The sequence below is a fragment of the Chrysemys picta genome, chromosome 1 (assembly GCF_011386835.1).
Source record: "Chrysemys picta bellii isolate R12L10 chromosome 1, ASM1138683v2, whole genome shotgun sequence".
Taxonomy (NCBI): Eukaryota; Metazoa; Chordata; order Testudines; family Emydidae; genus Chrysemys; species Chrysemys picta.
In genome coordinates, this window is record NC_088791.1 from 147,739,933 (window position 1) to 147,756,850 (window position 16,918).

The 16,918-nt window shown below is 45.6% G+C and overlaps 1 protein-coding gene across 6 annotated transcripts in view; it reads left to right on the forward strand.

The window, feature by feature from the left end:
• The first annotated feature begins 642 nt into the window (after positions 1–642).
• The window catches only part of SPICE1 (spindle and centriole associated protein 1), a 39,226-nt gene continuing 22,950 nt past the window's right edge, over positions 643–16,918 (forward strand). For 3 of the 6 annotated variants that reach the window (XR_010593735.1, XR_255679.5, XM_005292716.5), the window contains exons 1-6: positions 670–894; positions 4,215–4,262; positions 5,658–5,804; positions 7,506–7,608; positions 8,418–8,539; positions 10,317–10,423. Coding sequence is in view for 4 of the 6 variants with exons in the window: in XM_005292716.5 (XP_005292773.2) it covers positions 805–894; positions 4,215–4,262; positions 5,658–5,804; positions 7,506–7,608; positions 8,418–8,539; positions 10,317–10,423 (617 nt within the window). In the remaining 2 variants the exon portion in view is untranslated. Of the gene's footprint in view, positions 1,000–4,214; positions 4,263–5,657; positions 5,805–7,505; positions 7,609–8,417; positions 8,540–10,316; positions 10,424–16,918 lie in introns of all 6 variants that reach the window. The other 3 variants (XM_005292712.5, XM_005292714.5, XM_005292713.5) reach the window with 3 other exon arrangements.

Sequence of the window (16,918 nt, forward strand, 5' to 3'; positions counted from 1 at the left end):
CCATAGATGTCTAATTGCAATGTAGACTTCACCTTAGAACTTTGCTTCTTATGCTCTCACAGGGAACATGGAGAGGGGGTGATGTGGAATGGGGGCAGTGCGGTGGTCTGGGAACAGTGGGGGAACATTGGGGGCAGTGAGGAAGATCTTTGGGGGATACAGAGGGAGCTGGTAGTTTTGGTGAGGAGCAGTGAGGGGGTGGCTGTGGGAAAGAATGAGGGTGGAGAGGGAGTGAGCAGGATCAGTCAGGGTGCCAGTGGGGAGGATCAACAGGGACCAGGGCACATTAAGGGCAGTATGATCAGTGAGAATGCGGTGGGGCGACTGGGGAAGTATAATAAGGGTTGTGGGGGCAGTGGAAAATAGCGGGCTGTTGGGGTGGCAGTGGGGGGTATATGGGGACAGTGGGGTGGATGATTACTGAGAGCTGGGGGTACATTGGGAGAGTGGGCAGTGGGATATATTGGGGGTACATTGGAGCAATGGCTAGTATGCCTGGGGGGTCAGTGGGGTGTAGGTACACTAAGACAGTACGTAGTATGGGGGGGGGGGGCAGTGAGTGGTATGGGTGGGGTCCGTGATGTGCACGGGGGGGAGGCGGCGGCGGGTTCCCTCACGCTCGGGGGCGGGGCTGGTGGCGGGGGCGGGGTTTCCCTGGTGACTGGCGGGCGGGAGCGAGCGGGCCGGCTGGCGGGAGCGGGGTCAGGCCGGCCTCTAACGGCGGCGGCACGAGCCCCTGCGGGCAGAGAGGCGCTTCCTGCCCCGCCCCCTCCTCCCGGGTCCTGCCGCCTGCCCGGCCCCGCGATGTCCCTGGTGCGGGTGACGCGGCCCCGCGCCCCGGGCAAGAAGCCGCCGAAGGCGAAGAAGAAGCCGCCGCCCAAGCGGGACTGGGACGTGAGTGGAGCCCCCGCCCGGTACAGCTGGGGAAACTGAGGCGGGGCCGCAGGGAGCCGGGTGATGGCAGCCGGGGGACGCGGGCTCCTGCTCTGCCTGGCGCTGGTGGGTCACCGCGGGGGCGAGCGGCGGGGGCCGGGCTCCGGAGAGGCGGACAGACGAGCCCGCCCTGCCGCATGCGTGTGCTGGGCGAGCCCCGGCCCGGCCCCCCAGGGGAAGATGCCTTCCCGTGCCCGCCTGTGTCCGGCCCGGCGCTCAGAGGGAGCCTGGCTGCGGTTCCACCTTCTTTCCTTTTCTTTCTGGGCCCCTTGGCTGCCCCTCTCGCCTTGCCCTCGCTGATGAGTCCCCTCCGTTGAAGGGGCCGTGCCCCTGGCGTCCCTAGAGCCGGGCGCATACCCTTTGGCCTCATCCTGGCTGATGCCAGCTCTACATCTCAAGGTTTTGTTGGCACAACTGGGTCCGTCTGGAGCGTGAAAACACCACAGCCACTAGCCAGCCTAGCTGCTGGCAAAGCCACCCCGGGGGTAGATGCAGCTATGCCCGGGGAAGAGTAACTCCTAAGGGCATTCTACGCCAAAAAATTAAAAATTCTGTGCTGAAGAAGTTAAAATTCTGCACACAATTTTTAAATTCTGCAAAATTCTGCAAATGTTATTTGTTAAATAAATGTGGAGGCTCCAGCACTGGTTGCACAAAGATGGGAAGCAGTAACTCTGAAAAGACTTGGGATCGTGGTGAATAATCACCTGAATATGAACTCCCAATGTGATGCTGTTACCAAAAGACCTAATGCGATCTTTGAATGCATAAACAGGGGAATCTTGAGTAGGGGTAGATCATTTTACCTCTGTATTTGGCACTGGTGTGACTGCTGCTGGAGTCCTGTGTCCAGTTTTGGTGTCCAGAATTCAAGAAGAATGTTGATAAACTGGAGAGGATTCAAAGAAAAGCAACAAGAATGATTAATTAAAGGATTAGAAAACAAGCCTTATAATGGTAGACTCAAAGAGATCAATCTGTTTGTTAAACTAAAGAGAAGGTTAAGGGTTGACTTGCTTACAGTCTCTGTACATGAGGATTAAATATTAATAATGGTCTGTTCAATCTAGCAAAGAAGAGTATAACAATCCAATGCCTGGAAGACCAGTTCAGATTGGAAATAAGGCATACATTTTTGAAAGTGAGGGTAATTAACCATTAGAACAATTTAGGTCAGGGTGGATTCTCTATCACTGATTACTTTTAAATCAAGCTTGGATGATTTTTCTCAAAAATCTGCTCTATGAATTATTTTGGGGAAGTTCCATGGCCTGTGTTATACAAGAGGTTAGACTAATTGATCACAATGCTCCCTTCTGGCCTTGGAATCTATGATCCTCTAGTCTGATCTGCATACGCATGTTAACATTTGATAGGTAGATAATTCTCATTGAGGATCCATTACCCCATTCACCATGCACTGTATAAGCCTCACCTTACAAAGTTATAGAAATACAATATTATATAATTTTCTACAGGGTCCTATTTTACTTCATGGTCACAGTTTGCAGAATCCACCCCCGCTCCAGAATCTAAGCTTCTGTACTTTAAAAAAGAGAGAGAGGCATTCATTCTGCATTTTCTATAGCTGCCTATACCAATGTGAAGTAGGTTTAAAATTCCATGACTGACTTTGAACTATGAGGATTAGATGCATAGATTAATGGTGAATTGGGCCCTGTGTCTGTGTGTCTTATGACTGTAAAAAGAACTTTCCAAAAGTGAATAGAGTATTACTGGTGCTATGCTGTGTCAGCATGTAGATAGCCTGAAACAATAGTGGAATGAACTGCCTCATTTATTACATGCTTCATAAACCTTAGACAGAAACAAGGTATTGACTTTGAAACCTACCAATGGTAATATCAGTGTTGACATTTAAAACCCTTTTCACTGCTCATCACTTGTGGAGGAATATTCAATGAATATGTTGTGCTAAAATACAAAACCGGGTACAAAAAGCCCCTGCTACTCCCCAATCTACTGCCATCATTGTCAATTTCTTTTTGCACGCACCCTGGACAACTTCCACAAATGAAATTGAGTTTTCAGCACAAAATTCTGCAGCACACTGAAAACTTAAATTATACAAGGATTATCATACTGATGGTTTTCATTTAATTAAATATGAAAATGAACACATCTATCTTTTATCTTATCTGAAGGTGCTGCAGGGTTTTCAGCTGCTGCTCCAAAGCATCATTGAAACACAAGCACCTTGAAGTAGAAGTCATTTGCTATAGAGTATCCTGGATCTAGCTTGCACAGTCAGAGAGGTGTAGGCTATGGAGCACTTGGCTCATTCACTATGCATCTTGTATAGAGTGGCTCTCTGGCATACACATGTATGTGAGCTGGGGGGGGGGGGGGGGGGAAATTGTATTATTTCTATCCTAAGTACTCTTATGGCCACCATCACTGTAGTATCTGAACACCTCACAACCTTTAGAACAGGGATAGGCTCGGCACGCGAGCTGATTTTCAGTGGCACTCATACTACCCAGATCCTGGCCACCGGTCTGGAGGGGCTCTGCATTTTAATTTAATTTTAAATTAAGCTTCTTAAACATTTTAAAAACCTTATTTATTTTACATACAACAATAGTTTGTTTATATATTATAGACTTGTAGAAAGAGACCTTCTAAAAAAGTTAAAATGTATTTCTGGCACGCGAAACCTTAAATTAGAGTGACTAAATGAAGACTCAGCACACCATTTCTGAAAGGTTGCCGACCCCTGCTTTAGAGTATTTATCCTTACAACACCTCTGTGAGGTATTATCCCCACTTTACAGATAAAGAAATCAGACAGAGTAGCTAAGTATTTTGCCCAAGGTCACACAAGAAGTGTGGCAGAACAGGGACTTGAATCCAAATCCTATGCTAGTGCCCTAAAACTGGTCCATCCTCCCTCTCTTCCTTTTGAGAAATAATATGTGATCATCACATAATTAAAGATTGTGTCATGATGTATGCGCCCAAGGGGGCAGAGTTAGGATTCTACAGGCTGCCTTAACATTATCATTGCCTGACTTTTGAATGCAAACTTAATATTCTTTTAACATAGTTTTTTGATGGAATACTGTGTAGAACTGGAAAGTGATCTATGCCAGATTGTCTTTGACATCTCTGTTCTATTTATCAATAGACACTTGTCTCTAAAATTGGAGGGCTGATTATTTTAGTAACTTAAAGAGCAAATCAATAGGGCATTAAAAAAATTAATGCCTGATTCCACCTCTGTGTTTATATTTGTTGTTTTCTCTTGTTTCTTTTTGCAGAGCACTGTTCATGATTTAACAGTGCATCGTGCAACTCCTGAAGACATGGTAAGTCAAAAATCTGTCATTGACCTGCTATGGAATAGAGGTAATCTACTTGGTCATCTGAGGCAGATATTTCATTTTAATTTATATGGGATATTTTGTTTATAACATCTTATCTCCCTTCCCTACCCACCAAAAACTTTTTTAAATATAGCTTTTCCCCTCCCAATAACTATATGCACAACCCCTTCTTTTAGCAGTGCTCATCTGCTTAATGTCTCCTTCAGCCAGCTTATTTTAACCAATATTCTGATATATTTTCCAGTGGATCCCTTTAGAATGTTTTCCAACATAGGATAGGATAAGGGGAAGGAGGGGGGAGAAAACCTTCCAATAGATAAGTTTAACCTGCATCATCTTCACTGAAGAAAGGGCTGAAAAATATGTTCTTTAGTCTTGGAATTTCCTTAATTCTTGGGGGAGTTTGAACAGGTTCACACCACTACTACTGTTCCTGCTATGTAGAGCTATTCTTCTTCACAAGGTATGAGTTCAATTCCATCCAGCTGACAGCAATTATATTAGTATAATATTGAGGATACAATGAAGGAGTTCGTGCTCATTTAGGATTATATCTCTTGTGAGGAGGCTAGTCTTGATGACATAAGTCTCTTTCTAAATTCTGTAACTTAATTACTCTCTAATTCCCATTCAGAGGGTGGAGACACTGATGCCCAACGCAGTGCTGAATCAGACAATTCATTTTGCCTTGTTTTCGGTGTGCTGGGTGACAGTATTTCTGTGACAGTTGGATACAGCTGTTGCTGTTATTTCAGTAATGTACGGCAGATGGGAACACATACATTTCCCACTTCCCTTTGCTCTGTGAGGTAACTTAAACTTTTGTTCTTCACGGAGTGGTTGACTCTGATTGCAGATGACATTACTGGCATCACCAACATGTGGTTTGACTTCACGGTACCCAATGCAGAAATTGGTAAACCTTGCTCTAAGAGTGCCTTAGCTTAGGGGTTCTCAACCTTTCTTTCTTTCTTTTTTTTTTTTTAGGCCCCCTCAACATGCTATAAAAACTCCATGGCCCAGCTGTGCCACAACAACTGTTTTTATGCATATAAAAGCCAGGGCCGGCATTAAGGTGTAGCAAGCAGGGCAATTGCCTGGGGCCCACACCACAGGGGGCCCTGTAAAACTAAATTGTTCGGGCTTTGGCTTCAGCCTTGGGTAGTGAGGCTCGGGGCCCCGGGCTGAAGTCCCGCAACGCAAGGCTTCTGCTTTGACTTTCTGCCCTAGGCCCTAGAGAGTCTAATGCCAGCTATGGTTGGCGGACACCCTGAAACCTGCTCTTGGCCCCCCAGGGGGCCCCAGAATGCTGGTTGAGAACCACTGCCTTAGCTTGTCCCTTCGATTTGAACCAAATTCTCTTCCATGCTTGCATAGGTGCGCCGTCATGAGATACACAAGTCAAAGAACAAAGCACTGGTGCATGTGGAGCTACAAGAGAGAGCATTAAAGAGAAAATGGAAGAAGCAGAGGCAGGGGGCTCCTGATTCCCTAGAGAAAAGGAAGCTGACCCTCATGCGAGAGGTAAGAGCTAGGTCTGGACTTTCAACACAAGTTTTTAATTTGCCAGGAATATGAAGCAAGCACTTTTCATCTTCTTCCTCATCTCCTTTGCTACGAAGGACTTGTAGCAAAATGGAAAATTGCTCCTGAATGAAGGTCGAAATCCACTGCCTGGCTGAATAATCAAGCTTGGTTGATGTACAGAATCCCTCACCCCTAGGTGCTCTTCTTTCAGCTACTGCAGAACATTGGTTGGAGTAGGCTCTATGGTTAACAGGTGCCCAAGCCCTAGGGAGACCTGATCATGTGGTTTACATAGTGTCAGATCTTACCCCTGGCCCCTGCCCTTGCCTTGTCCCCTGCCATTTCTTGAATGCTGCTGTGCAGGGATCCTTGCAGTTCTAAATTCCAAGCTGTGCAAGGGAGATGTATCCTGTGCTTGTCTCCCCACCCACCATGTACTCTATTGTTTAGTGGAAATGCTAAGGTTGTGTCTGGGGAACCTCTGTACCTGTAATTGCTGTATTTAACCAGAAGAAAGGAAGAGAGCAAGAAGGGGAGTGTTTTGTTTGTTTGTTTTTAAAAAAGAGGGGCAGGAAGGGTGGGGAGGGGGAAGGGAAAGAAAATTGACAAAACAGGTTGAGGAGCTGTAACTGCTGGCAGGTGATCTAGTGTTCCTCAGTTTGGAATTAATTCTGTCCCTCACTATCTGGGCCTGCCTTAAACACTGTGTACTACTACTACTACTAGTAGTACTACTACTATTTAACTAGCTTTTGAGTTCTGACTGCAGCAGTACTATCTGACTCCAGTCAGGAGGCAATAGCTTCTCACTCAATTAAATGATTTCCCCTGATTCAAGCATCCAGTAATTCCCTGCAGCATGGTTATTTGAGATGTGCCAATTGCTGTGGGCCATGGGATTAGTCACAAATTCTTGTATCTATAAAAGTTATGTGTATCTTTGTAAGCTAGAGATTGTATGTTAGCTTCATGGGGGAGGGTTACCAAGCTTCCCCTAAGAACTACATCAGTGGAAGCCAATTACTGCAGCTGCCAGGACAAATAAACAACTCCAGAGAAGTACCACCTTCTGGGGGGAGTTGCCTATATAGGCTGAGGCAGGGTTCAAGAGGACAAGGAAAGAGCTTGTAGTATAAAGGGTCAGCATGAACAGTTGGGTATCCCTCACTTTGATCCAAAAACTGACATGAGATTGAAACCAAAAAGGCAAACCCTGCTGGAAGGGTTTGAAGGATTAGAACCTGCCAGGGTCTACACATGGAAGAAGGCGACAATTGGTAATCTTAGTGTGTGTAGATGTTTTATTATATGTTGTCTCGGTAATGCTTTTGTTTTAAAATACATATATTGTGTTCTGTGAAAGATGGCTGGCCACTCGTATCCCTGATGTTGTCCCTTGAGAGAAAGTGAATTGCAGGTGCTGGACTAAGGTCCGATCTGCTGGGATAATCACCGTGAACTGCATGGGTACTGCAAGCTTAAGTCCCCAGTCTGAAGGGAGAGGGACATGGGTGACAGCTGGGGATCTGAGACTAAAGTGGTGCTTGTGAGCAGACCACGGGTGGGGCAAAGGCGGAGTTAACCCCAGAACTATGAATTACCCAAAATCCCTTTCCATAATCCATATATTTGTCCTGTTTTTTGGGGAAATCAGTTTGTATATGGTGATATGAAGTGTCTCCTGTGCTGTGCCTTCAGATTCTCTCTGATCAGTATCGGCTGCAAGATGTGTTGGAGAGATCTGATCAAGCCATGGCTGTGGTGAAAGACCTGTTTGGCGATGCTCCTCGCAGGCATACAGGTAAACCAACTAATTTGTGTAAGGCGGTTCATTTAAGATTACCACAGTTCTTTTACAAATTTTGTCTAATTTCACAAAATTGTAGACTGGGTAATCCGGATTAGCTCAGATTGTTTGGTTAATCTGGTTAGTTAGCAAAGCATAGTTCATTCCCTTAACATAGTACAAAGGAGAACCAACTCTGCCTAACTATTACAGATCAGGATGACACCTAATGTGAGGGGCAGGTTATCACACATCTTGCTACTGCAGGGTTCTTGCACCTTCCTCTGAAGCATCTGGAACTGGACTTATGGTAGTTCTTGTGGTCTCACTCCTGAATGCCTTTGATGCATAGTCCTGGCTGCCCTTGGAGCTTTGTCAGGAGATGAATGAGGGTCTCTCTTGCTTGCTCTTGATCGAGAATGCAAAACCTATTGGCCCTTCTCCCAGAGAGAATGGTGGGCTCTACAGTTACATTCATCTCTTCTCTGTGAATTGCCATTTCTCTTTCACTTGTAATGACCGTATGTTCCTCCTTGCATGTGCACATTTCTCCGATTTACATCAGTATCTACAGTGACAACCCTAGCCCTCCACCGAATATGTAGTGTGACTTTGTGGCTGGCCACTAGGGTTACTTAGGAGTGATGTTCACCTCCCCTTGACTTGTGTGATATATTGGAGAAACAAAAGGGGCTTAATTTATGGTACAGAAGTCCTGAGGTACTGGTAGGACTTTGGACCTGGTTTCCCCTGAGATAATGGTTTATATCAGCTAAATAGCCCTTTGTGTGCTATGACTTCCTGTCTTCCTCTGTCTACTCTAGGTTTCCCTAATGTAACAATGGCTCCTCATTGTGACCTGGAATCTTCTCAAGGTCCCATTGTACAAAAAAGTGATCCTCCCACACAGCTTTCCATCCTTAGTGAATCTATCATGGATCCCCAGGTAATGTACTCTTTATATGGACTGTATAGTAAATGCAAATAAATGACGTTTTCAATGCAGAGTTCTGTGGCTATGTCTTCACTTGCGTGAAAGTCAGGAAATCCAAAATTAAGGTTCCTAAGCCAGCTCTCTTGTGTATAGTATCTATATTATTATGTTTAACACTGTGTACTGAGATAAAACTACATATATTATGTAGAAAATAATTTATTTTGGGTTGCTTTGGGAACCCTGACTTAGGATTTCCTGACCTTTTTGTACCAAAAGCATCAACTTTGATGTTGCATTTAACATGGTTTCATTTGTGTTTCATTATTAAAAAGTAAAAGTAGAAGTGATTGATTAAATCTGGAACCAATTTCTCTGACCTTTAGCTGAATGCGCACACATTGAAATATACTCGGACGCCTTTATTTCAGTGTAGTGATATCTCTGTATGTGGCTATTTCGCTGACTGCATTCAGGGTGTTCTTTTGATGTTCACTTAAGTCTAACTATTTCTTAACTAGGTTTTTTTATAACCATAGCAGAACCCGCATATTGCAAATTTGAACTTTTAAAACAAAATATTTTTTGCTTTAGACAAGTAAAGTTTGAATAACTTTAATGTGCTTTTCCCCCTAAGATAACTCAGATATCTGAAATCATACCAAAAATATTAACTTGACGTTGAGAACAAGGATAAGAGACTTCACCCCAAAGGGCTACTTTTCAGAAAAGTTACAAGTGACGGAAAATAGGGTCTTGGCATGAAAGTGTCATTTCTACCATACGTGTAGTCTTCCTGTTATGATTCTGTACTAATATTTACACCATAGCACCTTGAACAAATACATAGTATCCTACACTGAATTCAGGACTGCTCTGCCAGTCAACCTGGGTTCTTTTTAAATGGAGGCATTAATTCTTTGCATTTTTTGCTGTGGCCTTTGATTTATATATGTAGCATATTGAATCGCTGCATGTGAGTTGTATGATAAGTTGAAAGTCTGGGCTTTCCAGAGGAAGCTAGGGGAGGCAGGTGCCCAACCACCATCGAATTTCAGTGAGATTTGGGTGTCCAGCTCTCTTCTACTCTTTTGAAAAGCCTGACCAAAATCCTGTTGTAAAGCATCCACAGGGCAAAATTCTGGTTACTGCAGGAGACCTTAATTCAGAATTGACTTTCCTAAGTTATGTGCACAATAAAATATCGCCCTTTTCATCGTATTATGTCACTTTTTATGCATGTGCTGTAAATGCAATTCATGTGTGGGCTTTTATATATAAACTACATTAAAAGAATGTTGTTTAGATTGCAAAGTGAATCATTCAAAACTTAGGAAATGCCAGAATCTAGTATTAATTCTGCCACTTAATTACATGATCATATGTTATGTTTTTCCACAATACGCATCTCATTTGATGGCTAGAAAGGCCACTGCTAAGGAAATGAGGCAGCTGTTCAATATGTTTTATCCGCAGTCATTGTGCAGCCCTTGCCTTACTGCACACGTCCAAACAAAGCTCTGAATACTGAAGTATTCATTTCCAGTGGTCTTTTCTAGAGTACTCATTGCTGTAGTATCCCAGTACTTCACAAACATTAATGAATTTATTTCCTGTCTTCACTGTAAGATGATAGTATTTTTGTCCATATTTTAGAGGTGAACTACAATAAAGAGACTTGTTTTCTGGGAAGTGTTTCTACTGAACTACTTAATTTTTTTCTTTATGAAGGATGGATTTAAATTGCTGTCATGTAACATTTGAGATGTCTTGTGTTTTTCTGAGACAGGCTCTCAATGAAGTAGAAGGGGAAGATTCCTCCAACTGTCAATCAGAGGACAGTGTGAATGAACAGGATGTGTCTTTGCACTTCAAGTCCAACATTGACACAAACAGGTCAGTGTGTGTTTCTGTCAGTCAGTCCACTATCATAACGCTTCTGTCCCCATAGTGTTTTAATAGCACAATCAGATGTCCAAACACCTTTGTGCTTTCTCCCATCGCTATCTCTTATGCACAGGAGTTGCTCCCCATAAATATCCACAAAGCTATTACGATATCCTCCTTCAAATCTTTCCTTAAAACTCACCTCTCCCATGATGCCTACAAAACACTTGGCAGTGACTAGGCACTTGGTGAGCTGTGACTGATATTTATTACACTTACCATAATTCTCTCATTGTTACCTTGTTGTGTCCCCTCCCCCACCCCCTCCCCCACCCCCTCCCCTGCTCTCATATTTGCATTGTAAGCTACTTGGGGACAGGGGTCTTCTTTCAGTTGTATGGACAGTGCCTAGTGCAGTGGGCTCCCATTCCGGATTTGGACCTCTAGGCACTACCTCAGTCCAAATAATAGGTTGACTTGTGGAATTGGATTGGTAGTTGAAACCCTAATAGCGATTAAGAGCACCCAGAGAGGAGAGAGTGTAAAGGGAAAAGAGGGCAGGCTAAGAACAGGACTTTGTGGGACCCCAGTGGACTGCAAGACATTGGAAGAGAAGAACCTGTTGACAGACATGGAAGGCATGATCAAATAGGAGAATCAGAAGAGAACTGCATTGTGAGTCCAGAACAGATAATATATCAAGAAGAATGGTGGTGTGATCAACCATGTCAGAAGTGTCAAGAATGATGAAGATGGAGTAGAGACCTTTGGACTTGGCTAAGAATGATGAAGATGGAGTAGAGACCTTTGGACTTGGCTAAGAAAAGCCTGTTAGACTTTAAGAGCTATTTCACAGTAGTGAAGAGGCTAGAAGGCAGATGGGGGGTGTGGGGGGAGGATCAAGGATGGAATTAGGAACTTGAGGTAATAGTTTCATATGGTATGTTTATCTCATGTGTGAAGGATAGAAGGGAGGGGTAGTAGTCAGAGGCAGTTGAAATGTGGGGGTTGTCTTTTGGGGGTGGGAGATGATGACTACAGCATGCTTGTATCTGTAGAGGAAAGGACTGAGGGAGGTCAGGAGTTGGGAGGGAATGGGGTTGTGACAATGCGGTTCTGGTGGAACCCGACTGAGAGTGCCAACTCAGGACAAATTGCTCAAATAGGGCAGTTACAGCCCAAGGCTGGGGGTTTTTCCACCTCTAAGGCAAACCAAACCAGCCAGACTAAGAGGACTTCAGTCTCACCCCACTAGCTAACTGCAAGTCTCACAAGCAATCTCCTTAGACACTCCAGTTTCCCAGTATTACCACCAGTACCACTCGTTATGGGGACAAATGGTTATGAAAACCAATACCCCAGTAAAAGAAAAAGGTTCTCCTGATCCCAAAGGACCAAGCCCCAGACCCAGGTCAATATACAAATCAGATCTTACCCACAAATCACGCTGTTGCCAATCCTTTAGAATCTAAATCTAAAGGTTTATTCATAAAAGGAAAAAGATAGAGATGAGAGTTAGAATTGGTTAAATGGAATCAATTACATACAGTAATGGCAAAGTTCTTGGTTCAGGCTTGCAGCAGCGATGGAATAAACTGCAGGTTCAAATCAAGTCTCTGGAATACATCCCCCGCTGGGATGGGTACTCAGTCCTTTGTTCAAAGCTTCAGCTTGTAGCAAAGTTCCTCCAGAGGTGTGAAGCAGGATTGAAGACCTGATGGAGATGAGGCATCAGCCTTATATAGTCTTTTCCAGGTGTAAGAACACCTTTGTTCTTACCGTGGAAAATTACAGCAACATGGAGTCTGGAGTCCATGGGCCAGTCCCTGCATACTTTGCTGAGTTACAAGGCGTATCTGCCTTTTCTCAATGGGTCCATTGTATAGCTGATGGTCCTTAATGGGCCATCAAGCAGGCTAGGCAGAGCTAATCTCAGCTTGTCTGGGATGTCACCCAGAAGCATAGCATAAGTTTGCCATACAGACAGTATAGAGCCAATATTCATAACTTCGACTACAAAAGTGATACACACATATAGACAGCATAATCATAACCAGTAAACCATAACCTTGTCTTAGACACCCCATTTGACCCCCTTTATACAAGATTTGGGTGCCACTACAGGACCTTGGTTGCAACAATGATCTATATGGTCCCAGATTATATCAATAACGTCACACCCCCAACGCAAAATTGATGCAGGAAGGGATGTCACAAACATCGCTGACTGCATCCTAAGAGCTCTCCACTCTGGACAATGCATCAGCTACAATATTTTCCTTTCCCCTTATGTGGACTATATCCATTTCATACTCCTGAAGGGCTAAACTCCAACGCAGCAATCTGGAGTTGTTGCCCTTGGCCCTGTGCAGCCAGACCAGAGGGGCATGATCACTCAACACAGTGAATTTTTTATTGTACAAATAGGGCTTAAGTTGCTTGACAGCCCAGACAATGGCATAACATTCCTTTTCAATGGTAGCGTAATTTTGCTCAGTGAGGGACAATTTCTTACTTAGATATGCCACGGGATGTCTCTTCCCTCCTTCCCCCTCTTGCATCAGCACTGCCCCCAGCCCAATATTGGAAGCGTCTGTACATAGTAAAAAAGGCTTTTCAAAATCTGGGCTGGCCAAAACAGGCTCTTTGGCCAAAGCGCTCTTTATGCTTTGAAAACCCTGCTCACAGGCCTCCGTCCACAGCACCCGGTCTGGTTTTTCCTTTTTCGTCAGGTCTGTGATGGGAGCAACAATGTCGCTGAATCCCTGCACAAATCTCCTGTAATAGTTGGCCAGACCAATGAAGGATTGGACCTGCTTTTTAGTTCTAGGGGTTGGCCAGTTTTTAATGGCCTCTACCTTTACAGGCTCTGGGCGCAGTTGCCCATTGCCCACCCTGTGCCCCAGGTAGGTCACCTCAGCAGCTCCCATTCTGCATTTAGAAACCTTAACCGTTAGATTGGCCTCCCTGAGCCGGTGCAGCACAATCCCTATGTGGTTCAGGTGATCTTGCCACGAACTGCTGAATACGGCCAGGTCATCTATATAGGCCCTCGCAAAAGATTCTAATCCCCGTAGGACCTCATTTATAAGTCTCATGAACGTAGCCCCTGAATTTCGCATCCCAAAGGGCAGCACTTTGAACTCATATAAGCCCGATTCCACTATGAAAGCGGATTTTCCTTGTGCCTCGGCATCTAGGGGTATTTGCCAGTACCCCTTAGTCAGGTCCAGGGTGCTTATAAACCTTGCCCCTCCCAGTGTATCCAATAGATCCTCTATTCTGGGTGTGGGGTAAGGGTCAGGCTGGGTGATAGCAATTTAGCTTCCTGTAATCCACACAAAACCTCATGGTCTTATCCTTTTTTGGCACCATCACAATGGGAGAGGCCCAGGGGCTCTGGGATCTGGTGATTATTCCCATTGTCAACATGCTCTCCACCTCTTCCTGGATCTGTCTTTGCATCTCTCCCTTGGCCCTGTAAGCTCTGCTAGGGGCTGGGCGGGGACCCACCGTCTGAATGGAGTGTGTCATCCTATCTGTGAGCCCTGGCCTATTGGAGAAAGTTCGCTTATGGTGTTTTAACAGCATCAGCAATTCCTTTCTTTGAGGGGGGGTTAAATCCTCCCCCATCTCAATGCTCTCGAGAGGCGTCTCCTCCTGGCTTTCAGCAACCATGTCAATTAGAGGGGCGGACCCTGCCTCTTCCTCAGCATAACAGATTGTGTTCACATTTACCTCCCTTGCATGGTAGGCCTTCATTCTGTTCACATGTACTGTCTGCACACTTCCCTGGACCTGGGGCTTCCTCACATCATAGGTAACCTCATTAATCCTTTCCACTACCTCCATGGGTCCAGACCAAACATCTTTCATTTTGTTCTTCCGGACAGGATCTAGCACCAACACCATGTCCCCTATTTCAAACGCTCTCTCTTTAGCATCTCTGTCATACCAGGTTTTCTGCGTATCCTGGCTCTCTTTCAGATTCTGCTCAACCAACTTCATCATCTCCTGCAAACTCTCCTTGAATTGAGCCACATACTCGGCCACCGGCTGCTCTGCCTCCTCCACATTACCTTCCCACGAGTCACGAACCAAATCTAGGGGCCCCCGGACCTGCCTCCCATAGAGCAGTTCAAATGGAGCAAACCCTGTAGACTCTTGGGGCACACTCCTGTATGCATACAATAGATACGGCAGCATAACATCCCAGTCATTCTGGCGTCTATCCACATACATTTTCAACATAGATTTCAGGGTTCCATTGAACCTCTCCACTAGACCATTAGTCTGGGGGTGGTAGGGAGCAGCTTTCAGGTGCTTCACCCCACATAACTCCCACAACTGTTTGAAAACCACAGACATAAAGTTAGACCCACGGTCCGACAATATTTCCTTGGGAAAACCCACTCTGCTAAAAATAGAGAACAAGGCCACTGCCACCGTCTCTGCCTCGATATTAGCCAAGGCTACAGCCTCCGGATATCTGGTAGCAAAATCTACCAACACCAGGATGTATTTCTTCCCATTTCTGGAAGGTTTTGGGAGTGGCCCCACAATATCCACAGCTACTCTGGCAAAAGCCTCCCCAATAATGGGCAGAGGCTGGAGGGGCACCTTGCTAGGCCCCCTTAACCCCTTACGCTTCTGGCACAGCTCACAGCTCCTGCAGTAATCTCTCACTGACCCCGAAAGGTGAGGCCAGTAGAAATTCTGCTCTAGCCTGTCACACGTTTTGCCTATACCCAGATGACCTGCAAAGGGACTATCATGAGCCAACTTCAACAAATCATTGCGGTAACTCTCAGGTACCACAAGCTGTTTGCGAGCTGCTGCTTGGGAATGCTTCTTTCCCCTAGGTGGTTCCCTATACAACAGCCCATCCTGCATAAAAAACCTGCCTCTCTCTTCACAGGCCGGGACCTGACTCTGAGCATCATTCCTGGCCCTCTCTAGAGATACATCACTCTGCTGAGCCACAATAAATTCACTCTGGGTTTTGTTTGGATTCAGAATCATCTCTGATATTTCAGACAAACCCTCACCTGATCCATCTTGAGAGGCACTCTCTGTCTGTTTGCTGCCCCCCTCACTGCCATCGGGCAGGGTATCTGCCACAGCCCCAAATTCTTTCTGTGACCTGGTCACTACATTCACTTGGCCAGGCGCCCTCAATATGTTATTTCCTACCAACACATCAGCCGGAATCAAATCCCGGACAGCAGCCTTCACATCCCCTTTAAAGCCATCCCACTCCAGGTGGATTCTAGCCATCGGCAGGTTCACAGAATACTCGGATAACGCCACTACCGTCACATACTCCCCCGGCAGCATGTCCTCTGGCTTCACCAGATGTCCCTTGACTATAGTTACATCCGAGCCAGTGTCTCGCCATCCTGTGCATTCAACATCATTGACCTTTGCCTCCATGATAAACCTCTCACTCCCCTGCCATGCCTCAGTCCTGACATAACTGGTGAGCTTATCACCTCCTCCCATGCCACTGGAGACGATGGGGTTAACATTAGCTACTGCTGTGCTTGCACCTGAACTTAAGGTGGAGCTGTTGTGGCTTGGTTCAGCCTGAGTGCTCAGGGTAATGGAGTTGGCATTTATCGTGGCATTTGGGGTTGCTGGCTTTGGGCTGCCCTTCAGGGTGGGGCAATCTGGTCTCATGTGGCCCAGCATACCACAGTGATAGCATGTAACCTGTTCCGTCCTGGGATGAGAGTTCCTTCCTTCCGGGCCCCCTTGAACTCCTCTAGAAGAGTCAGGGACAGATTTACTTTTAAATCCTTCCCTCCTCTTGAACTGGGGAGAATGGTGATTAGTTTTCCCCGGGGTTTTACACCCTTCTCGAGCCCTGTTTTGGGTATGGGCATCCGCAATCTCTGCTGCCCGTAGGACTGACTCAGGGTCCCTGTCACACACAGCTGCTCTCACATGGTCAGGCACAATATCTAAGAACTGTTCCAACGTTATTAAATCCAGCAATTTTTCAAAACTCCCATGCGCCTTGGCTCCCACAACCCACTTTTTAACAAAACCCATCAGCTTATGAGCACATTCTACAAAAGTACAATCCTTAGGCATTTTAAACTCTCTAAACTTAACTCTGTAAGATTCAGGAGTAACCTTGAATCGCCTTAACACAGAAGCTTTAAACCGCCCATAATCTAAGGCTTCTTGTTCCCCCAAGTCATTAAATACCTCCCTGGCTTTTCCAGTCAGTCTGGTCAGCAGGACAGGCATTCGCTGACCCTCAGGGATCTGGTACAGATTGCAGAGGCGTTCAAAGGTAGACAAAAACTCCTCTATATCCTCAGTATCATTGTAAATGGGACACATCCTTTCCCAGTTTTTCTCATGGCGGGGGGGAAGTGGAGTACCAGGTGGGGATGACTTTCTCCGCTCTTCCAGTACTTGGAGCTGAAGTCTGGCCGTCTCCTGTTCCATCTTGTGAGTCTCCTGCTCCATCCTGTGAGTCTCCTGCTCAGCAGC